Source organism: Dunckerocampus dactyliophorus, chromosome 2 (assembly GCF_027744805.1).
Source record: "Dunckerocampus dactyliophorus isolate RoL2022-P2 chromosome 2, RoL_Ddac_1.1, whole genome shotgun sequence".
Taxonomy (NCBI): Eukaryota; Metazoa; Chordata; class Actinopteri; order Syngnathiformes; family Syngnathidae; genus Dunckerocampus; species Dunckerocampus dactyliophorus.
In genome coordinates, this window is record NC_072820.1 from 16,121,874 (window position 1) to 16,146,429 (window position 24,556).

Genomic DNA, 24,556 nt, shown 5'->3' on the forward strand with positions numbered 1-24,556 from the left:
GTCCAAGCAGAAGCTGTAGCAGGTCTACCGACTTGTCTGAACCCTTAATCACTGATTGGTTCTATTTAAATTTGGCTGATCGCTAACTTCATAACACACCTCATACTAGGACGAGATCTGTGTTGACAATTTAGCGACATGGTCACGATATTTCTACGGCAGCAACATTAACAAAATGCTGGCATCCACAACTCATATTTTGTATTTCAGAATGCATTTCTTTATAGTGTTCTCACATTATTAAAACCTGAATGAAAAGCAGGCTTGCGGGCGCCTCATGTTGTCGTTGGGGGGGCTACCTGTCCACCACGTTTGTGACCCTTGATGTAGGCTTTTTTTACTTGTTCCTGTGTTTGTGTAAAATTTAAATAAAACATAGACAACTTAAACATAAAAAGGCCATCAGAGCTCACATATCTGGATATCAGTGTGTCTGCTCAGTATCGTTTACATCACTTGACTCAATTCAATATGCTCACAATGAATGAATATCATCAATTGATTTGTGTACTGGTGATGTTTGTTGCCATTCTACTGGTGCTGCTCTTGACTGTTTGCAGGGAGGAGCAGTTCTTTCATTTTGTGAATAATTAATAATAATAACTTCTTGTTTATTTTTGTTTATTCGGAATATAGCTGTGATATTTTTATGAACAATTATTTCATTTATTCTCCATCTGTGAATGGATTCCTCCTTACGATCACCAGTGCAGTCACAATGCTAGCAGCTGTAGTGCAGCTTGGAGCCTCCATCCACTTCTTGAATGTATGTTTGCTCTGCTCAACCTTCCGTAGTAGGGTCTTCAGCAAACTGTTTCCACGCCTTCTTGTGTATCATCTTTAGAAGAGGCTTTCTTCCGAGATGACAGCTGATGCACAGTGCGGTGTATGGTCTGAGCACTTAAAAGGCTGACCTCTGTCCTGTTCAAGCTCTGTATGGTCGTGGCCGCTGTGCTGCAGCTCAGCTTCTAGGGAACACTGTTATGTAGAGCAAGTTTGTTTTATTTTTACATGCTCAGAGAGTTCTTTGCCATGAAGTGTCATGTTGAACTTCCAGCATGACAGAACGAGAACATCAAATTTAACACACCTGCTCCCATTCACACCAAACACCTTGTAACACCAACAAGTCACATGACTCAGTGAAGAAAACATGTCTAATTGCGGTCTGTTTGTATAGTTCAACACAAGGGTCTACTCACTTTTGTTGCCGGTCGTTTAGACATGAACGATTGTATGTCGAGTTACTTTGAGCAGGTAGCACACTGTGAAGATGTCTTTTTCGTGTCTCACTGTCTCACTGGCATTCATGGACTACCGATGAGGCGGATATTTCAAACTCTTTTCGAAAACGCATATTTCCTCTGCTTCAGTGTTTAAAAAAAAATCACAGAGCTCAGCGTGGGAGTCGCAACAAGGAAGCTGAAGCACCGCATGTGGCTCCGGAGCCGCGGGTTGCCGACGACTGGTATGACAGCATATGTATAATGTATTTTATCATAAATGGAAAGATGACATATTAAAGGAAATATTGCATTATTATGATGTATTATTATTTTGAAAGGCACCTGTGTTGTTTTGTTTTCGGTTTAATAAAAAAGCTTGTTTGTCCAGTAACTCTTTTCATTCTACTTTTCTTAAAATTAATGTTACAATCTTGTCTCGTTCTCATGGACCCAATCTCGTGCATCGTCTTTTCTCGTTAGATGGGTGTCTCGTGACACCCCGACTACATATCACTCACAGTGTCTTCTGAATTAATTGATTAATTTAGGCAACAAATTTGTAAAATCTGCTTAAACATGCACATTTTTTACAGACAATAGGCCACAACCACAACACAGCATGATTTAGTAATCAATATATTTTTGAAAAACTGTGAGAGTGGAGCCGTGTGACGTGTGAAGTGGCATTGTCTTTTTTTTTTATTGTGCTTGCAATGAAAAAAATGGTCATGTCCAAGCAGAAGCTGTAATAAGTCTACATTTCACAAATCCCACATCCAAACTGTTGTACAAGTTTTTTTTATAATCAAATGTGAACACATTTGAAAGACAAAACAAGTTTTCCTTTTAAAAACTACACATTTACAAGCAACCACTAGCTGTGAATGCGCTAATATTGAAACAAACTTCACTTCCTGTACTCCCTTTTGTGATTAAACACTGTACTAACTGCTTTGGAAAAACAAATCCATGCAAGTCAATCATCCAAAAAAAAAGAACTAAACACGATTCCGTGAGCTCACACATTATTATTATCATTATGAACCAAGGCTAAAATGTCTCCAAAGACAATTCATTTCACAACTACTAGTGATAGTAACGTCATACATTGCTAATACTCACACCGGTTTACTTGAAAACAGTCATGTCACCTAATGAGCTTACATTTTAATAACTTAATATCCACAAGAAAGTCAACTAACAAAACATTTGAGCGGAAGTGTTACATTATATAAATGAACTCAAAGCAATCTGAAGACAACACTATTAACTCCCTAACGTTCCAGTTTTTGAATGTGGAAACCAAAGTACATCTTTAAATGCTGTCTAACGACCGGTAGATATAAATCTATAATGCGTCGATTGACTAAAATTTTGTCATTTTGAGTATACTTAAATACTTTATGTGCGTTTTGCTGTCCTAAAAGCAACCAGTCCAAAACAATACACAGCACTGTGCGACTGAACGGCCCTAATATGGCCGTCAATTGTTGTTGTAACTAGGTGTAGGCATTTGACTACATTTCCTTGATCCACTATGAGGAAAATTAATAATCAACTACGTGACTAACTTGATTACCTTGATATTTCTGGGATGAGTGAATCTGTCTGAATGTTCTGAACTCCTGTTTCAATCTTCTCAACTGCCCATATTCTTATGTAGTCTAGTTGAGCCTGAATCAACAGTGCCTCTGTTGGTTGCAGCCAAGTAGTACATTTCATTCTACCTTAGCTGCTGCAAAATGAATGTTTATCATGTCTTTGGTGTCAGTTAGAGAAATAAATAGTTTTTTTTTGTCAAATGTGAGCTATAAAACAATCATCGCTTAGTTCTGATGTCATGACGCGCCCAATAATGATCGCTTGAAAACCACGAGGCAGAAAAAAAGGGTATTTCCGTACATGGAATGGCTTGTTAAATGCTGCTGCTCAGTTATATTTCAGTTAATTTTAGTGTACTTCATGTCAGCCCCATTTAAGACTAAAAAGGTTTGTGTTGATTTTAAAAAGCTACTGGTTCTGGTAACAATCGTCACTGATCTGGAGCGTGACCGGGTTTCCCACTGGTGTGTACTCATATGTCTGCGTGGATATTTTGGTTTTAAAGCTCTGCTGCCCGCCTTTCACCTTCTGCACTTCGGAACAGTAAGAAGGCTTCACCTCCAGCTTTGCGTGGCTCACTTGAATGGGGACGTGGCATTCTGACGTGGACCGACTTGCCTGTGCAGTGTTTGGTGAGAAGAGGCTGCCGGAGAAATGCTCTCTGACGCGAGTGAAGAAGCCACTCCTCTGTCTTGGAGCCACTACAGGACGTCCTACATTAAGAAGCACCGGCTGTCCCACAGTGGAACCTCCTATCTCCCTCTGGAGGACAGCAATCTCACAAGGCTTCTCATCAGGACTGAAGTTGGTTGATCCGTAAGCCTCTCCTTCCTCTGGGATGTAATTCTCCAAGTCCTCCAGTGCTAGAAAATGAGCTCCATGTTTTAGCGCCTTTGCTTCCTGTTTTCCGCAATGATCAAACTCACTCTCCTCTTCATCGGGTTCCCAGATGATGGTTTGTTGATCCTCCGTGATTTTGCCGTGGTCTCCAGATGTAAGAACTGGCTCTTCAGTTACTCCTGATGCAGAAGCAGAGGCTTCGAGAGACTGGGCCTGCTCTACCAGCTTGTTGTTAGAATTGTTTGTATTCGGATTTTCCGGAGGGGATCGTTTAGGTCTGGAAGGAGTGGTTGCGCGATCAGAGCCAGCCGGTGACACGCCCCTCCTCCTTGACAACCGAGGAGATTTATTCACTTTGTACTCAATCACCTCTTCCACCTCCACCCAACTGGGCTTGCTCTCCACGGCGGCAGCACCGCTAGCCTCAGTCCCCTCAGCCTCAGTCACATAGAAGGTCGGGATTGTGGTTTTCCTCGGAGGGGCCATCCTCCTTGTCCTGGTTGTGGAGGTTTCCGAGGTGGAAATTTCCGTACGGTGTGCTCCAGCAATGGTCAAACCAGGGGACTTGTGCCTTCTCATACGGGGATTCTTCACCACTGTGGTTATAGTCTCCTCGCTGTTAATAGACCAAGAGCACTGATGTTATTAGAGACATCCACTGGGACTCTGCACTGGGTTGCATGCAGTTTTTACAGCACACGGGGGGGTCCAAGCAGGGTGGGATGGTATTCAAGCCAGCGTCACCAAAATGTGACTGCAATGTTCAAGAAGCAGGCAAATGATGCGACTGGTATACATATTCATACTGAAATTCAGTGTGATGAGTTGCAGCAACAAAGCCACACACGAATAAGGCAACTTTCGTCTTTATTATTCCGATTACGGATAAACAAACTCAGCGGTAAAATGCCTATATCTGTAACAAAAGTTCACTTGTAGCAACTAGTTATGTAGAAAAACAAAGTCAATCGTTTCATGGCTCCGCTTCACATCATGAAATATGTTTTCTCCAAGTTCGTTTGTTAAACTACTATTTCACGATGAATTGGAAAATGTTCCCATTGCTCAAAGCTTTTTAATATGTTGCCTATTGTCTTTTGCATAATCCTTTTCATTTCTCGTATACAGTATCTGTAATGTTGTATAAATGCTAACTGGACATAATACATGATGAAGTATGAACTACGTAGCTATTTTCACTGACATATTACTCAGTTTATGTACACGACTATTGAGGAATTACAGTGTGTGTGTAATTATCTTTATTGCCATATTGATTTGAATTGTGAATTACTGAATGATATCAACTATGTTGATGACCTGTAAACTTTGACTGTGAATGTGAAATACTAATCATTAGTATTTAGTATAGTAGTTGCAAAGTTTACCGGTTAAATTTTATATATGCTATATGTTTTATAGTAATAGGTAGATTATTTTGATTGTGTGCACCCCTGATATACATGTACAATGTACATAAATACTCATATTTATAAATAAAATAAATATATATATTCTCTATGTTAATAGTAGGAGGTAGATATTTGGGACATGGTCATATTCAAAGTAGCCCACAGGCTGAAAAAGCCTATTATTTACATGTTGACCACAGTTAGTTTCAATATCAATATCAATATCAATATCAAATATTAAAAAACATTTCACTATGCTTTATTTTGAAAAACATGCACCGGATTCGCCTGTCTGCCCTGCCCTGCCCCTGGCGCTTGACAGATCAGGGGTGGAAGAAAAGACAGAGAGAAAGGCATTTAAAGTTAATTAATGCATTTGTTGTTCAAGCTTGTGAAAACGACCCTAATGTTGACATTTTTACCAACAGTAAATCTAAATAAAAAAAAAAAAATCTGCCACAGCGACACAGCAGCAGCACGACACAGCGGCGGCAGGCCACCTCCCATGCAACCCACCACCACAGCTTAAAAAAAATCCTAGGGGAAACCCTGAAGTTAGTGGTTAAATTTGACAGCACCCGTCTTTTCATCAGCCTTGTGAAAGGATTAGTAGTAATTACTAGGTATGCTGCGATCAGGGTTTAATGTTGCCAATTCTGATACTGATCATCCATCAATGAAATCAGCCGAAACCGATACCAATCACATGGATGAATTATGCATTTTATAATGCTATTGGCCAGGGGTGCCGTATAAAGGGGAAAAGTCAGGATAATTCCAAGGTAGCCTAACCCTAAAAAATAGGTAATTACTAATAAAAATGTGTAATTAATTAATAAAATAGGAGGGGGAACGTGATTCTTTTATGGGGTTCAGAACTCCTGGCTGTACCCCTGCGATTGGCTGATATGATATGAAAACAGGAACCATAAAAACCTTAATTTAGACAAAAACATATTTGACTTACTTTTTCCAGAGAACATATATCACTTGTGAAACTTACAGGGGAAGAGATGCATTCTTTAAGGAGACTTTGGATGTGAGATCGAGTACATTCTTGGAGCCCTAGCAGGACTTCCAGTAGCCCGTAGGTGGGTTCCAAATGAGAGAGCAACCACCGAACCCAGTGTCTTCCGCCGTGACGGAGGCTGGTCATCTTGTCCAATGAATTAAATAATTTTTCGGATTATTTGCTTAGTCTTCTGACTGTCACTCACATACGGGCAAGTGCTGTCCAGTGTTTTGGCTGCCTTAGCTGCCATTTCATTGATGATCACACCGTGAGCCTCAAAAATGGCCAGAACTCCGTCAAGTGTTTGTTCTTCAAATGCTGTATTAAATTAAAGCTTTTTAACAAGCTACCCTTGTCAGACATTTTTTATGGCATGTGTTGGCAGGTAAGTTCCACACAGCAGACATGTTTGTTTTTGTTGTTGCACGCCTGCTCAGTGTGAAAGAAAGTGGGCAGAGGACGTTACCCAAGCTATTAGTTAGGGCAAGACACTACACTGCACGCAGGAATCGTTACAGGCTGCGATAGTACGAGCCACAGGTGATCGGCTTTTGTGATCGGCTTGAAAGGCATTTATCGGTATGTGCCTATCACGTGCTTTTTCACGGAAATCAACCAATACTGATTGGAGCATCCCTAGTCATTATGGTTTACATACCAAGGACGTGGGTCACAGGGAGAACACACAGTCAAAACTAAGTACATACTGCAAACTTAATATGAACTAACTACCAAGGAACCTTGAAATCTGAATGCCTCTCAGGTTCGACAAACAAATATGTGTAGGCAGTGGCAACAGTTTTACCCTGGAACGAATTATTTCTATTTCATTATTTCCAATATTATAGGAAAAACTGTTTATTCCACTGGTGTACCCTTTATTTTTTGCATGAGGCAAAAACAGAGAACATGCTCGAAGTATTGCACTTACATAATGATGGTTTTCTTTGGTATTTTTGTCTCCTGTTCAGTAACTGGAAAGTAAGCAGAGTGAATGTAAGCAAAACTACAATGCATCTAATTGAGCTGCATTCACAATTTCAGTACTGGAAGGGTTCCTACCTTCAATAACAATGGCCTGCTCACCAGAGCCAGCAGCAGAAGGAAGGACTAAGTCTGCAGCACACCTGGCACTGCCCAGACGGTTGGACAACTGAAGCAGGAAAAGAAAATATGCATACAAGATTTTATCTTAATATTAGAGTTGTAATTTAGGACGGATATGTTCATGCGGACTCACCTCACACTCATAGTGCCCCAGGTCCCGATCTGTCAAGTTTTTGATCACCAAAACCAGAACACCACTGCGGAGCTCACTGTAGGTCTGATACTTTTCCTGGTCGGTCAGCAGCCTGCCGTCCTTGAACCATCTTGAACACACACAACACACAAACAGATGTTTACTTGTGGGCATTTGTAAACATGGTGATGGTAATGGAAGAGGGGTACCTGATTTTAGGACTAGGAGCACTCTGAATGACGCACGTGAACTGAGCATCCTCACCGGCTACAAACACGGCATTCCTCATTTTGTTCACAAAACGAGGAGGAACTGTATGCATTAAATAACGTATTACAAACACAAAATCACAGAGTGGGGTCTTATTTTATTTGTGAGTGTGCTTCTCACCCTGAACGGTGATCTTGCCCAGGGTACTGGCATTGCCAGCTGAGCTTGTTGCAAAGCACATGTACTGGCCTGAATCTTCTGCCGTCATGTTATCTAGGATGAGAGTGCAGGAGCCGTCGGGGTCCTCAATGATGATGTGATGAGGATCTGCCTCCACTATGCGTCCATCTACCACCAGAAAATCAGCATAAGCATTGGAGCATTACCTTAATAGTTAAGGTTATGTTAGGGAGAAGGTGGAAAAAGTTTTACCTTTGTACCAGGTGATGGTAGGTTTGGGTACTCCTGTCGCTTTGCATGCTAGTTTAACCGTCTGTCCAAGCTCTGCTGTGCAGTTTGCTAGAATTTCCACAAAGTCGGGAGGACCTTCAAAATAAACCATTAAAGTGTTAGCAATGACAGATAAGTGCAAACAATATACATGTCAAATAAGTGTGTTTGATTGAAAAATCCTAATCAGGTGGGTCATGATTGCCCTACTTGATCCCAATGCACTGTAACAGCTAAAAGTGAAAAGTGATCACCCTGTAGTTGGCCGCCTTTGATGAGGGTGTCTAGTGTTGAAAGGCCTAAACGCCCACTGATTCAAAGGTACACTACTGATGATGTGTCCCAAAATTTACATCCTTCCCATGGCTGAGATAAAGTTCCCACGCCACTCTCAACATCCACGCCTCATGTGATACCACCTATTGGCACAAAGGACAGTTTCTAATAAGCCCTGTGTATTTACGAACTGGTCAATCAGAACTTCCATACTTGACCCTAATGCATGTGGACTGTAATAACCACAAGTCCCGGTCCGATAACGATATGAATATCGGCCCGATATCAGCTAAGAAAAACAAGTATCCTATTATACAGTATAAGTCTGCATCTAAAATGTCCAAAACATCCAAAAAGTGTGAGAAAGTGAGTTTTTTCTCATACTTACTGTTGCTGGCTATTGTCCTCTGTTTGATGAGTATTATCACTTGATGAAGTTTTTTCTAACATTCCACACTACAAAATATGTAATAAAAGTATGGATGATTTATGCTGATATTGGATCGGATTGATATTGGTGTTGTCCGACACCCCTACTGAAAACATAACATTCTAAACAAAAAGAGTACCTTTAAACTATAATAAACAATTATTAAGCGTTTGGGAGGATAATGTTGTGTCCTACTCACTCCAGGCAGTCATGGTGTATCTCTGTTGAAGTTCTCTGAGGTCTCTCAGCCATGAGTTCTTGATTGTAACAGTTCGAGCCTGCAAGGTATATTTCCGCACAGAATCCTCACGTTCGTGCCAGATCTCGAAGGCACGGTCGTCACCCTCCACTGTGTCGTTCACGTCTATGTTGTTCAGCTGCAGGAGAGCAGGTGATGACAAACCAGAAGATGCTAAATGTCGCTTGAAGGTGTTGATTCATACCTTCATCATGTTCTTAAAGACATATGTTTGTGTGTCAGTGTTGCTGTCTCTCTTGGATTTGCAGATGATGCAGTAGTTCTTGAAGAGGAAGACGTGGCGGTGGTGGCCTCTAGAAGATGTTCTTATTCCAGGAGCTCCCTCCCACACTTGGAAAGGTCCCTAGTGTCAAAGAAGTTACATGTACAGCATTACACATTAAGAGTGAGATGTCTTCGAGCAGCTACCTGTCTAAGAGGCTCTCCTAATGCTTCAAGGGTGGCAGGGTAGTTCTCAATCATGGATACATGGTGTGTGTTCTCAGAACGTTGAGGAAGCGCAGACACCATGGCGTACGCTTCCTCCAGGAGGCAGCAGTTCTGGCCATTTTTCGCCTTATTTCGAATGAGCTCCTGGTGATATTGAAGTTTTGTTAGAACTGAGGTAATACACCAACTCAATAGACAAGTGTATCACCTTGAGGAAGGCCTTGTACTTCTGAATCCTCTCCAGAGGCTGCTGGAGGTAGGCGTTGATGCTGCGTACAGGCGAGCCAGCAGGGTCAGCACTGGCTTGTTCCTTCTCTGTGTACTCCTTCAATGCAATGTTAATAATGTTAATATTTCAATAGCTCCAGCAACCCCAAGATACTGTACATATACCTGTATATAATAAATGCCCATAATCCCCATAAATACTCTTATTTATTTACATACCGCAAAAAGATGGGGCATTCAAGGATAGCAGATCAGAGAGAGGCGGTTATTTGCTTCTTTTAATAATTTACCGGCACTTTGTAGATGTCATATGAATACACTCGCGGTAATACCACTCTTCTTCAGTGACGGAGTGCCGCGGCCATCTTCTTTACGTATGCGTTCCACAGCAGAGGAAGATGCGAAGGTCCTCATCCCATACACAAGAATGCACAGGCGACAGTGCACAGGGATAAGGCGGGAGACATATATAACGCAGAGCGTTTTGTGAGGTCTGATTTTTTTGAGAGGGCATTTTTGTGATTCAAATGTATTACTCTTTTGAACGCATATTGTTTTGTGAAGCCGAACTTGTTACTTAAATGTCCCCAGCAACTAAGTGGAACTACGTTCTTCATCACCAAAATCCGACCAGGACTGGATTTAGGAGACCAGGTGGGGGGTAAGTCGCTGTTAATGGACTACACTGCTGATGGGGATGTCATACAATTTCATGTGAAAAAATCCAAACCATCTCTTTAACTGGAGCATTTATGGTAAGACACCAAGAGAGCAGTGATACCTTGAAGAAGTGGTGCACTGTTTTGTCACTGACGGCACACTCAGCTTGGCTCTGACCCACAAGATACTGAAGGTACTTTTCAAAGCCCTCCTTGTTCTTTAGGAAGCACATGGCCACGTCGTCATCTGTGTCACAGTCGTTTAACTTGGGGAGGAAAGCCCTGAAATAAATGTATGGAAAGTCATTTCCATGATGCTAAGTGAAAAGATTAGCTGGTCATCAAGAGGTGAACATACTTGTTGTGGAACTCCTTGATGTCCTCAATGTTCCTAAATATGGACTCCCTTTGGCTGCTGACGTCAGCTGGTGCATCCTGGCTGTTGGCGTGTTTCAGGTGATGAAGCGTGAAGAAGTCTATCTCTTTGACAAACTCAGATTCACCGCCGATCAGGTCCTGGATCATTTGGCTAGAGACGTGAAATAATAGAGAACCATACTCCTTAAGATGATTACGCTACTTTGTTTAGGGCCCTATTCCTCCATGCGTGTGAGGGGGAAAAGGCGTGCAGCTGAGCGGATTCTGGCTGCGCGGGATTCTCCCTCTCTACCTAACTCTTTGTCACTACGCAGCTTCATTGAAGATATACACACGCTGAGTGGAGAAACCCTAAAATGTGGGCGTTTCTTGTCAAATCTGGCCTTGCGTGTATTCTCCCCTCGACTTTTTTGAAATTTTGCCCATCATCCACAATCCTTATGTGAAACATGAACACATATGTCTTCTCTTTTCTGTGCGTTCTAAAGATATAAAAACAGATAAAAAGAGACAACTCATTACTGCATGTGATGGGAAACACTTATCCCGCCTATAAAGCCTTCTGAAAAAGACTCCAAAGCGCCAACAACGCCCCATTTGCATTGGCAACATTGTTATTATTATTATTAACATTGTTATGCCAATCGAACTACGTTACTGGCATATTGACACTTTGCCACAACACACCGGCTAGCTACTAACCGGCTTGAGACTAGCTTCACCACACACTCACCTGCAGCGCGTCTGCTCGCAGTGCCTCAGACTACTACCGAAAAGGTAAGGCTACATATTGGAGCTGCCGCCACTGCTGCTTTTTTATTTTTGAGTTTTGAAAAGTTCATGCTGGCTGTAGGCGTTTGTTTCTATGTTGCTATGTGAAATAAATGCGCAGAGGAAGGACGTTCCGGGGATGCTTAAAAGGACCAAAATACGGCAAAATACTGTAACTATTACATGTTATCATGAATGTACCTGTTACTACATGGTCACAGCATGCATGAAACCTTGATGGTGGTCTTTGTAGGCGGCACATGGGTATCCCATTATGTGCATTAGTGAGCTGTCTCTTCATCTGTTTTTATATCTCACATAAGGATTGTGGATGATGGGCAAAATTCCCAAAAAGTGCAGTTTTCCTTTAAGTACTTTTGCACCTGCACACTTATGACGCTGGTAAGTCCAGGACCCCAGGAATGTGAAACGTTATATTGCACATGAAGTTTGGGACGTACTAATCTATATCACAACAGTCGGACTCAACAGAACACATCACACATAATTTCATGGTCACTACACTTTATAACAAGTGAAACAAAGTTTAATCTACGGAGTTACTATTTACATGCATCCATCCAGCTCTAGCGTGCCTACACACACTCAAAAGCACAGGTAAAGAAGCAACGCAGCGTAGTACAATGTAGCCAAATATCACTCTTTGTGAAATGAACTTACCAATTACACCTTATACATTCTCCTTCACTGGATCAGGCCTTTTCAAATTAAAAGTGTGCTTTATCTTTTTCACGGATTTCAATGACATCCGCAAGTGTTAGGAAAACTCCATGTGCCATGATTTTCAGACAGCCCAAATAAATGACGTCACGGCAAAGGTCACCTCCTTTGTAAATGATTCACATAAGCCCGCCTTCATTCACGACTTGCAAGCGTATGTCTGCGCTACACAGGGTGGGCATGTCAAAAGTCTCAATGGGAAAATACGAATAAGGGAAATGTGCTTAACTCCAAATGCGTAGAAAAATACTTAAGTGCAAACAGGAGAATAGGCCCCTCAATGTATAAAAGTGCCTCACTTACAATAACTTCTTCTTGTATTCTCCCTCAGACACCTCCTCCACACTTGCCTCTGGCAGGTCGCCTGCATCTGCAGACAGCTACAAGAACACTTCAGCTTTAGGACATTGAATGCCTCGCCAATGTTTGTTACGATGCTATGCAGGCATACTTTGAGTTTTTTGTCCAGGTATGCAGGTGACACCCAGCCTTGGCGGGATGGCGTTGTCTTGGTAGGTTTGGTCCGTACCAACCACTTGAGCGGGTGGGCTGAGTCCAAAACCTCCACATACTGTCCCTCCTTCAGGGAAATAGACTCTTTGCTTGCCACGACGGGGTCATAGTTGGCCGTTGCCACGTAGATGTCAAACATCTGCACACGCATAGTCACCATCTTTTAGCATTTCAGTTTCAAAAACGTACAATTTTGGAGCATATACAGTCATGGGAAAAATGATTAGACCACCCTCGTTTCTTGAGTTTATTGATCCATTTAAATGCCTGGTACAACTAAAGGTACGTTTGTTTGGATAAATATGATGATAACAAATATAGCTCATAAGAGTTTAATTTAAGAGTTGATATCTAGCAACCTCCATGATTTTCTTGATAGTAACCAAAATCACTTAAGTTCTTACATGAATAGCTACAGCATTGTACTGCCAAAAACTTCAACTCTTATGAGATATTTTTGTTGTCATTGTTATATTTGTCCAAACAAAGGTACCTTTACTTGTATCAGGCATTAAAATGAGCAAGAAACTGACGAAACAAGGGTGGTCTAATCATTTTTTCCATGACTGCATGCAGGGGCGTATTTTGTCATTTGGGGGCCCAAGGCAAACCCAGTCATTGTGGCCCTCCACATCCTTTATGTTAATTTTAATTTTTACAAAATGTGAGTGTGTAATTTAAGCCACTTTTTTCCTGCTTTAGAAATCTGTTGGTTATCTGTCATCTTAAGTGGCTAGTTTACTGTACATAGCCATGTTTATATATCCCCCCAAAAACAATTTTAAATATTAATGGTTATCATCTACCAACAAGTGTGAATATAAGAAAGTGATCCTATTTCCTGAGCTAACTAAAGTCCTTCAAATCCTCCTGGGGGATATTATTACCTAACAAGTGAATCACCTCAACGCTTTTACTGTAATTGATAAGAACATTAAGCAACATTTAACATAGTTTACCGCTTTAATACTCACATCTTTGTGATGAAAAGCTTAATCTCTAAAGCTGCATTCTCCTCGGCTGACACTGACAGTAGCGGTGATGCTGTGGGGGTGTGTCTATGTTTGTTGTGACTGTGAAAAAGTTTGTTTCGCTGCCGTCTTCCAGAATCAATACACACATGCGCAGTAACATGGTCCAATAGTCCATTGCATGAGAAGGGAGGGGGGAGCAGACCAAACGATCATGATAGATTACGCATTTTGATGTAGTTTTAAGCATGTGAATTAAGACTAATACAGTAATATGTACTTAAAATCAAATTTAAAAAAATCAATAATCAGTTTTTATGAGACATTTGGGGGTCCCTGGAAATCTTGGGGCCCAAGATTGGTATGGAATGCTAAGTCCGCCCATGCATATGTCAGTTTCATACCTCTCCCCTAGCATCCCCTTCATCAGACTCAGAGGAGGAGTCTGCCACAAGGGAGGGGGGACGAGAGCGGCCATGATGTGGTGATGGTGAAGGGGTCTTGGTCTCCTCGTCGCTGTCCGCACCTGGCACTCGCAGTGAAGCTGGGGCAACAAAAAAATGGTGATTACGGGATGTAATCAAAATACAGGTCAATTGTATCATTAAATCATATTTTTGGATGTGTTAGCATCAGCGTTTACCGGCTAGTAAGCTGACTTTAGTGGCATATTTTCATGCAAATTTACTTGGTATGTAAAGCAAACAGCTGAGTCACCGCTAGAATATACAGTACTATATTGACCTGAATAGAAAATGACGCCACTGTTTCAAGAGCCTGTGGTCTCTGTGATGTGGCTGCATCTCTCCATGTCACTGGTGCGTGTGAGTAACAGGAAGAAAAGTTCTGCCCTTCTTGGGGAGAAGTCGTTTGGTGCTACGTGCTGGTTTTGACGTATACATTTCTGGATGCTGAAAATGTCAAAGTGCTTTGAGTGCCTTGAAGCGCTATACTAGTAAAAAAACATTTACCATTTTACCATAACATCATACCAACAGTAAAATATGGCGTTGGCAGTGTGATGGGCTGTGGCTGTTTTGCTGCTTCAGCACCTGGAAGACTTGCTGTTATAAGTGGAACCATTCATTATTTTTCAGATTTTTTTCCTGGGGAAAAATACTAGGGGGAGGCTTGCATTTTGGTATGCACAGTGGTGTGAAAAAGTGTTTACCATCTTCCTGATTTCAGATCGTCAAAAAAATGTAAATATGTGTCAATGACAACACAATTGAACACAAATGGATTTGGATTTCTTTTCTCCCTTAATAATAAAAAAAGTTTCACTTAAAAACTGCATTTTTGTGTTCAGTTGTGTTGTCATTGACTAATATTGCAATTAGTTTGATGATCTGAAACATTTAAGTGTAACAAACATGCAAAAAAATACCACATTATGGTATATAGACTAATGTATAAGCAGATACAATCACTAACCATTTTTGATAATTAAAGTAAATGTAAACTTAAGCCATACTCCTTACAATAAGGCAGTAAAAACAGGTAATTTTACCAAACAATGATACAAATATATCTAAAAAAATATTTTAGTGATATACAATGTGTGTGTGTGTGTGTGTGTGTATATGTATATATTAGGGCTGTGGCGTGTCCATCACACAGTTACACTGAGTCTGACGTTCTTTTATAGCTTTATGCTGACTCGAACCCATCAACAGCAGTGCAATTTAAACACCATATATGTATCTCTAACTCATAAACATGTCTATATTTTTCTCAGCATCGGCACATCACTTTCTCATTGTCACAGACAACCGCGAGATGCATTCAAGAACACTCCGAATATCACAAAAATGTCTTCATTATGACTGTATGCGTGGTCTAAATGAACAAAAAGACAAAGAATAATAGTGGGTAGACATTCTCATTAGTCATTTACGTAATTCTTACTGCAAGAGTACTATTTCATGCATTTAAGTATGCACAGAAATCCCAGAAAACACATGTACAGTACTGTACACGGCAAACATCTGAATTCATCTTAAATTACGTGGTGTCTTTGAACGCCACCCTTCATTACTCATAATAACGAGGTTCAAGCGTGATTCAAACGATCTGCTACAATTAAAGAGACTCATTTAGGCAAATATATTTGCAGAGATGTGTGTATCTTTTAGCTTGATTAAAATTTTCAGTTCATTTGGAGCTGTCAATACATACATACTTTACATATATAATTGTGTCCTGTCATTTATCTTTCTGTTCATAAAATGCAGTAAAAATTGCCATATTTTATACATAGCTGCGCGGTTACTTCATTTGAAAACTGTGATTAAATTTACATACATACATATATAAAACAAAAAATATACATCATAATTAATAGAAAAAAATACTGAGGCAAAAATGTCAGTATAATGTACCACGCTAATGGTTTCTGAGGTTAAAAAGTTTAATATTTAAGTCAATATCCTATAATGGGTTGCACTGTGCACTGTATTGTATTAGTAATAGACAATGACCATCCATCCAACCATGCATTTTCTATGCCGCTATCCCAGCTGACTTTGAGCGAGAGGCGGGGTACGCGCTGGACTGGTTGCCAGCCAATGGCAGGGCACATATAGACAAACAACCATTCACACTCACATTCATACCTATGGACAATTTATAGTCGCCAATTAACCTAACATGCTTGTTTTTAGAATGTGGGAGGAAAACATAGTACCTGGAGAAAACCCACGCACGCATGGGGAGAACATGCCCAAGCGGAGATTTGAAGTAGACAATGACCAGTACAAGTTATAATAATACAACAAAAAAGATGCCAACTTGAGGGGAATAGTGTGGTTACAGCCTAGAGCACACTAACTGTATCAATAAAAAGTAAGATGACATTTTTATTACAAGTCATCACCGCTTCATCAATAATCGTGAACAAATGAATGCATGTGGAATACATACTGTTGGTTTTGGGCCAAGATTTCATCCACTGGAGCACTTCCTGATTCTGTGTGCTGTCTGAATAACAAATTGATGGACTGGATGAGCATTTTATAGGCTGTGTTAAAATGATGGCTGCATATATAGTAAGTGGTGATGTATGGATGAAGCAATATGGGCTTGTAAGTTTAAACACATGAGAAATTCGACAAAACATGCGATAACAGCAAGCATTTTGTCACATTTAGTGTCATTTTCATTGCTCAAGAATTGAAGAGTTGTAATTCTTGATCTGACCACATGGATTTACTTTAATAAACGACACATTTTTTTAATGAATGGCTCATATCAAAGCTTCAGTTCACACATGCAAGACATGACAACAAAGACAACGACTTAAGTATCAGGAAATGTGATTATATTACTATTACGACAACTACATTTTTGCCCATCGTTTGTATTGCTGGCATACAACAACATACAGTAAATAGAATGGTCAGTGACAAACAAACTTACCTTGGGTGATCTTGGCTGATACCATTTCAGTAATCTGGGAGGTGAGTTTCATGAGGAATTCCTCTGAACCCACCTCTCCTAGGTAGGACATTTTACTCTCTTGAGACAGTACACAGAGACAAAAAAAAAATCTATTAGTTATAAAGTACTTACAGGAATACAAAAAAAAACCACAGTTATGTATCAACCTTTTCCCTTGTTTGCATCCTCCTCTGGTGGACTGACAGTTATCCCAAGAAATCTGATATATGGAATAGAATGAAATGTTACCATCTTCAGTATACCATAAATGCTCCGATGATATTAAAAAAAAGAGGTGGATGTAGACAACCTCTTTTAACTAACTACCTCTTAACTCCACAAGAACATTTGAAGTAGTATGCCAGTTGTGCTACTCAGCTGTTGGCGTGAAACTCATCCATGTTACACTTGTCATACTGCAACAGCTGTGGCTGTAGGCAACCTGTTCTGTTGTAGTTTTTATTAACTCCACATTTTAAATATCATGCAGCATCCAGCACTTTATCTACCTTTGCATGCGCTTTAAAATGTTGGTTGTGCTATTCAGCTGTTGGTGTGAAGCTCACTTGTTATACTTGTAGTATTGTTGTTTAAAATGAACTAGGGGTGTCACGAGATCACGAGTGACAAGATTTCACGTTCACAAAAAACTTTCTTGCGATAATAAATAAATAAATTAATCACAAATGAAAATGAACTGGATAATTTTGCCAGCCTCCATACTGTATATTGGCGTGTGTATGCTTCCTCGTATCTCACCTCCAAACAGGCAGGAAGAGAGGTCACTCTTTGTATTGGTTCAGCACCGAGACGGAAGACACATAGACGCGAACAACGGCATTTGAGCGAAGTGAGACCTCTTGTCTATGTGGGGGGAGAGCAGGGGCCGCTAGCATGCACACAGCAAAAGAGTGGACCCTCGTGAGGAGAAATGCAAGGCAACGTATTAGAAATTACAAAGAAAAAAGATGATTGCAACGCCAAATGCCACAGCTCCCGTGTGGAAATGTGCAAGGAGTCCATCGATACGAGCAAGCCAATGTGCTGAATTGTGTAGTAGAAAGTGGTAGCAACAAAAGACAACAAAACGAAGTTGCCCACCTCAAACATATCTTCTTCAAATGCCGTATTGAAGTTTTTTAACGTGCTACCCTTGCAAGATAGTTTACTTGGCATGTGTTGGTAGTTCCACATGGCAGACATGATTGTTATTGTGGGAGTTGCATGTCTCGTGACACCCCTACAATGAACTCATCAGCAGTATTAATACTAACTGAGCAGTTTACTCCTTCCCCCTATTACAACATTAGTTATGTTGTTGCTGTGCAATATACTTGTTATTAAATGGCAAGGTGGTCAAAGAGAGCAAAATTTTCCTTTCCACGTTCTCATGCACACCAAATCATTAAAGTTAGAAAATTAAGTTGAGTAATCAAATTTCGGAAGCAATCTCTAGGTATCGCCAGTTTCCAATTAACGCCCGCTCCTCTTTGTGGTTTAGATAAATAAATTCCCAGGCTTCAAATAAAACATGTACGGTATACAGTATGTACAGTATATGTCATTGCTGTGACATAAATAAAACTTACTCTGAAGGTTTGGTCTCTTTCTTTTGTGGTGGAGCTGAGAAAAGGGGACAAAATATACATAATCTTAACACAAATCATGACCTTAATAAACACCAAAACGTAACAGCCATTAGTATAAGCAGTGTATGATTAGTTGTTACTTACTGTCATCCACCTCGAGGTGAGCGGTACAGATGGACTGTCCCGCCTTATTAGTGGCAATGCATGTATAGGCACCAGTGTACTCTGTTCCCACATCCATTAAGATGAGGCTATGCTGTCGTCCGGAGCTTGCTATTTTGTATCCCTTGGTGTCAGGCTTGATCCACACTACGTCTTCCATCGACTCCTCCTTTAGCCAAGACACCATCGGAGTGGGAGACCCTATAACAGTATACAGTATGATGGTGTTAAAATGATATACTTTCTGCCATTTTTTAAAGATATGTATGGTGTGCAAACCTTCCACTTTGACAGATAATGTGATGCTGGCTCCTTGTTTTACTTTTCTGTTGCTGAACCTTTCCAGGAAACGTGGTGGCACCAATGACTCCCTGGAGTCTATTGGAAAAGAAGTGCTCAATCCCAATCACATAAAAATGTTAATGTTCAAAAGAAGCTGAAATTACCTTTCTGATCTTGTGGTAGGATCTCCCCTGGATCTGTACATAGTGAAGCAAAGTTCTTAAATTAATCTGCATTGCATCATGTTTGTGAGGTGACATATTATGGCATACGCACTCAGAACAATGAGTCGTGCAGAGGAGTAAGCAGAACCAGCCGCGTTACTGATGTAAGCAGAGTACTCCCCCATGTCCTCCTTCTTCACCTCCAGGATCTCCAAGGTATGAACGTCTTGCTGCACTAACAACGAAACCCTTTCCGAGGCACGGAGGGGGTGGCCATCTTTGAACCAGTAAACCCTTGGTTTGGGGAAACCTGGAAGCAAAAACGATGTGCTTGTATTTTGGTGACTTTTGGTGACAGGTTTATAGTATGTATACCTTTTACTCTAAGCAGCATCCTAGCCATTGGTGAACCTGGACTGGCATGAACATCATGAAGTTCCTCCACAACTTGTGGCAGCTGATCATCTTCTGTTACAGACTCAAAGGTCTCAGCCTCCCTGAGAAGTGAGAACATTACATTACTTATCGATGCATTTTAATGTATATCCGCGTGAAAAAAGCCACTTCACCTGGACATATAGCCCTTGGCACTGATGTAAGAGGACGTTTCAGTAGCGGCATCAGCAGCAGTGTCATAATCGGAGCTGCAAGACACTGATGGAGAGTATGATCAGTTATTATAACTGTACACGCAGAAAGATGTGTATTAGCCTCCCCTAGAGGTCAAAGCCTATCATAACTAAAAACGAATCTGAATTTTTTTTTGTCATTCAAAAATATTTAAATATTTAAATTTAACTTTTTTTCTGATTAACTTAGTAGGTAGGTATAATACTAACAGGAAGGGCATTTCTTCTGTACACTACCCCCCTACCTGGGGCAATAGTTTGAATTAGGCATGAAAGTCCTCCCAGTCCATTTTCCCATCACAACTGGGAGTCTTCATTGTGGGCAACACAACATGCACAGCAGCGGTGAGATGCTGTGTCCTTATAGCGTACTCTTTTACCGCATCGAGGAAAAGGCTTCTTGAGACGTCATCTGTACTTCTGTGAAGAAGGTGTCGGACGTTTCGCTCCTCATCCGAAGAGCTTCGTCAGCGAAGTAATAAGTGCTGGTAGCCTAGGCCTTAAATACAGTAAGAGTGGGCGGATATCTACCGATATGTACCGCAGATATCTACAGCCGTGTGTGCCTCCTGCCCACCCCAGCCTGCCATTTCCTGAGCTTCACGTTAAGTCCCCACTCAATGTTCTTCCCCTCCTGCTCAAGCTTGACAAAGTCGCCCGGAAACATGGCACGCACCTTGGCGGCGTAGCAAGCTAATACACAGAATGCGAGGTGCATTCACGGACATCGGGTCATTACATTATGACAATTTTTTTTTTGGGCAGGCACATATCCGCGACCCACTGAAAAGAAACCCACTTTGAGGTCATGCACCACGAGTTGAGAATCATTGGCTTACCTTTCACATTGGTATTTTTGTCACTGGACCTAAGGCTGCGCAGTAAAAACATATGTACAGTATAAAGGGTATGATTAGCCAGCTTTCATATGTAACAAAACTGAAATATTCCAAACCAGTTATATTTATATTCTGCTGTATTTACCACCTTAAAAAACACAAACGTACAAAAAATTCCAAAATATACTTTTTAAGAGTGTCTCAGTTTCTCCAGACCGCGAAAATGAGACGACCCACATGTTTCTTGGGGTGCCGTCTTATACTCTAGACGGTAATTAGAGATCTGCAAAGACTTTCATTTGATGTATGACTGAGTGTGCTTTGTTGAAAAGTGACTTTGACCTTGGGTGCTTCCTGTAAAGCCAAGTCACCATCTGATGGAATGGCCAATTCCCCCAGAAAAGCTAAATACATAAGCCCATGAGAAGTAACTTTCGGTCAATTGTCACTACTTACAAATATCCATCCATCCATTTTGTATGCCACTACGGTCGCGGGGGTATGCTGGAGCCTATCCAAGCTGACTTTGGGTGAGAGCAATTTGGGCAATTTAGAGTCTCCATGTCTATTTTTGGATAATAACATGCATATTTTTGGGAATGTGGGAAGAAACCGGAGTACCCGAAGAAGACCCACACACGCACGGGGAGAACATGCAAACTCCACAGAGAGATGCTACTGACATATATTGTATGTCGAATACATTTTTGTGTGTGCAAACAAACTTACTGTCAACCCTGAGCTCAGCCCAAGTGGCCGTGATGCCGCTGCTATTTTCTGCCGTGCAGCGATAAACGCCCATGTCGGTGGGCAGCACGGCCGTAATGATGAGCTGATGGCAGCCCTCCTGGTCCTCGTTAATCATGTAATGGTCGTTCTCCTCCAGCAGTTTGCCGTCTTTGTACCAGCGAATGGCGGGGGAGGGTTTGCCGATCACCACGCAGTCAAAGCTGACCGGGTAGCCGTCCAGGACGTCCTGATTTTGTAACTCTGTCAAGAAGACTGGGGCAGCTGGAAGAGGAACAAAACAGAACCAATTAAATGTGTTAGTTAATGTGTGGTAGTGTGATAGTGTGATAGTGTGATAGTCGATAGTAAAATATAAGATTGTCTTGTTAAATTTATATAAAAGACTTCCAAAGTGTTATTCAATGAGATTTGAAAAGAGAAATGTTGAATGGGAATTTAGATTGGTGTAAATTGCACAATCTGCATCAGATCTGGGTGAAATTAAAATTACAACTCCTGACAATGAATACCCATATAAAATTCCAAAAACTATATAAGACTTGAAAGAGCTACAGTAGGTTTTGTCACTACATGTGTCAGAATACCAACTAATTGTAAAAAATCTAGGCTGATACACCAAAAAGAACAGAAGACTTGCTCACTATTAAACAAACCAGGCCAATGAAAATATAACCACCTTGGTATGGCTACAACTCAGTCAATATATTATTAGGTATTCCACAAATTTGCACAAAGGTAAGGTGTTTGTTCAGGTAGATTAGCATATATTGACATACAATAGATTCTGCCTGATTGCGGTTCCGCATTCTTTCCCCTGTATATTCACTGAATTATTTTCTCTGCCTGTAAATCTTTTTTTTTTATGGTAACTTAAATAGCAAGTGGTTTCATGGCGCTGCCTACAAGAGAAAAATAATTCTGTAGCTATGAAATCAGCACAGGGTTCTCTCTCAGAAGTTATTCAACATTTTCCAGCAGAAAGATATGTGACAAGATGTGTTTCTTATTGTTAATACTGAATTTAAAATGTGTTTAAAAACTGGCATATTTAGGCCTATTTATGGCTGCTTTTGGAACGTAACCCCACCAATACTGTAGCAGGAATTTAACGGACATTGGATTGGTTTTACCATCTTTACAACAAACCCCCTACAAGTATTAACCTCCCAAAGCCTCGGTGGAAACTGTCTGGACATCCTTGTGTCTGACTTACTTACCAGGCGCTCCAGACAGGAATGCAGGAGGCTGTTTTTCTTGTGTAGGCGTTTCAGCTCCATCTTGAGAATATCCCAACTTCCTAATTCTTAGCTCCACTTTGAGATGTCCGGCCTCCAGGATGGTGGTCTCAACAGGAACTCCATGGATTGTAAACATCTCCTGGAACCTCTTTGAAGCCACCTCCGCCTCAGTCCATGTGTCAAAGCGGATGTAAATGTAAGTGTCGTCCTCTCGGTATGAGTGAGGATCCGGGTGCTTCAGATCCCCTTCATCCGCGCTGACAAAAGGCTCTTCCTCTACATCCGGGGGGAGGCGTGTGCGCAACAGGCGGCGGAGACGTCTGCTGGCCTGCCTTAGTGATTCATCCATCTCACTGCCCGATGAGCTGTCAGGCTCGCTGTCAGCGCTGTAGCCCAGCATGAGTGGGCGCCGGCCAGATGATTCCCTCACCGTTCCCACTGTTACCTTCCCACTGTGGGAGACGACTCCAAATTTGTTGGTGACCTCGCATGTGTACAACCCTGTGTCTTTTGTGGTGATGGCGGTGATGACAAGAGAACATGTGCCGTCATTGTAGATGTCGATATGGTGGTGCTTGCCATCAGACAGTGGTTCTCCATCCTTCAGCCAGCGTACTCTATCAGGTCTACCTTCTGCCACACACTCCAAGTGGATGGTGCCATTAGGTTCCTTGGTCTGGTCTTTGAATACCTCCTTAAAGACAGGTCGCATGTCCTTGCGAGTCTTGTAGCCCTTGAAGGCAGCTTGGATCTTAATGGCAGCTTCTCTCAGCTCAGGCTCGTCTTCCTTGCTGATCTCCATGAAGTCAGTCTCCTCTGTTGCCACCTCCTTTGTTTCAGTATGCTTAGTCGTCGTTGTCGTTTTGACTTCAGTTCTCTGATCAACCATCTGGAAGTGTTTGAAGAACCTCGCAGTGGCCTCCTCCTCCTCAGAGGTCCCCACGATAGCTTGAAGCTGGCTGTTCCTCTTAAGGTAGGATACAATTGAAGATCCCCCAGAAGCAGACTCATCCTCAGGCTGCTTCTTGGCCGGCTCTTTCTCTGCTGGCTTTACTTCTTCCTCCTGTTGTGTTTTCTTTTGGGCTCCTTTTCTATCATCCTCAGGTTGTTCAGTGATGGAGTCAAGAGTGGGCTCTCGACTCATGCGTCTTTTCTTTGCGGAGGCCTCCCACAGTTCATGGAGGTCACCTTCTTCGGCAGCCTCTGGAGGTAGACTGGGCTGTCCTAGTTGCTCCGTCTTGACTTCTTTTACCTCTGTTTCTATAAACACAAGTAGAGTTTTTAATGAAACGTCAAAGTTTTTTGTGCATATAATGTCACCTTAAAGATCCCTTTTTATGCTAAATTTACTTTTTAATAATGTTCTAACAGCAATATGTGACCGTACACTGTTTATGAGCACCGAAAGGTGAGAAATATCTATCATCTCCATCACCGCGCATCCACTCACCGAGCTGCACAGTCAGAGGAAGCTCAACTGGCTCCCCCAAGCCAGCTTGGTTGATGGCTGCCACTCTAAACCTGTAGCCACTGTCCGGGATGAGATTCTCCACCACGAACTCGGTGTTGCATACGGGGGCAGAATGACAAGGAAGCCAGAGAGAGCTGTCCGCCAGTCTCATCTCCACCTTGTAGCCCAGAATGGGACTGCCTCCGTCATGCAGAGGAGTGAACCATGAAAGCGTGACAGACTGTTTGGTCTTACTGAAGACCTCTGGGTCCTCTGGTGGGTCGGGTACAGCTGTGAGCAAGAAAGCAGCAGAAGTGAAAGGAGAGACAACCACAAAGAATGCAAGTCTGTTTTCCTTCCCAGCCATT

General features: G+C 41.6%; 1 protein-coding gene across 7 annotated transcripts in view; it reads right to left on the reverse strand.

The window, feature by feature from the left end:
- Positions 1-149: 149 nt before the first annotated feature.
- obscnb (obscurin, cytoskeletal calmodulin and titin-interacting RhoGEF b) overlaps positions 150-24,556 on the reverse strand; it is a 64,669-nt gene continuing 40,262 nt past the window's right edge. For 6 of the 7 annotated variants that reach the window (XM_054767355.1, XM_054767352.1, XM_054767349.1 and 3 more), the window contains 29 exons: positions 24,189-24,479; positions 22,718-23,998; positions 21,480-21,761; positions 19,852-19,936; positions 19,658-19,779; positions 19,395-19,592; positions 19,283-19,315; positions 19,116-19,214; positions 18,819-19,037; positions 18,675-18,708; positions 17,253-17,305; positions 17,065-17,163; positions 16,570-16,626; positions 14,052-14,191; positions 12,615-12,815; positions 12,467-12,543; positions 10,632-10,802; positions 10,396-10,555; positions 9,595-9,711; positions 9,366-9,530; positions 9,142-9,300; positions 8,898-9,075; positions 7,975-8,088; positions 7,723-7,890; positions 7,542-7,644; positions 7,333-7,462; positions 7,155-7,245; positions 7,024-7,066; positions 150-4,284 (listed from right to left, as the gene is read on the reverse strand). In XM_054767355.1, the coding sequence (XP_054623330.1) occupies positions 3,237-4,284; positions 7,024-7,066; positions 7,155-7,245; positions 7,333-7,462; positions 7,542-7,644; positions 7,723-7,890; positions 7,975-8,088; positions 8,898-9,075; positions 9,142-9,300; positions 9,366-9,530; positions 9,595-9,711; positions 10,396-10,555; positions 10,632-10,802; positions 12,467-12,543; positions 12,615-12,815; positions 14,052-14,191; positions 16,570-16,626; positions 17,065-17,163; positions 17,253-17,305; positions 18,675-18,708; positions 18,819-19,037; positions 19,116-19,214; positions 19,283-19,315; positions 19,395-19,592; positions 19,658-19,779; positions 19,852-19,936; positions 21,480-21,761; positions 22,718-23,998; positions 24,189-24,479 (5,918 nt within the window). In that variant the 3' untranslated portion in view covers positions 150-3,236. The remainder of the gene's footprint in view (positions 4,285-7,023; positions 7,067-7,154; positions 7,246-7,332; positions 7,463-7,541; positions 7,645-7,722; positions 7,891-7,974; positions 8,089-8,897; positions 9,076-9,141; positions 9,301-9,365; positions 9,531-9,594; positions 9,712-10,395; positions 10,556-10,631; positions 10,803-12,466; positions 12,544-12,614; positions 12,816-14,051; positions 14,192-16,569; positions 16,627-17,064; positions 17,164-17,252; positions 17,306-18,674; positions 18,709-18,818; positions 19,038-19,115; positions 19,215-19,282; positions 19,316-19,394; positions 19,593-19,657; positions 19,780-19,851; positions 19,937-21,479; positions 21,762-22,717; positions 23,999-24,188; positions 24,480-24,556) is intronic. The other variant, XM_054767350.1, reaches the window with a different exon arrangement.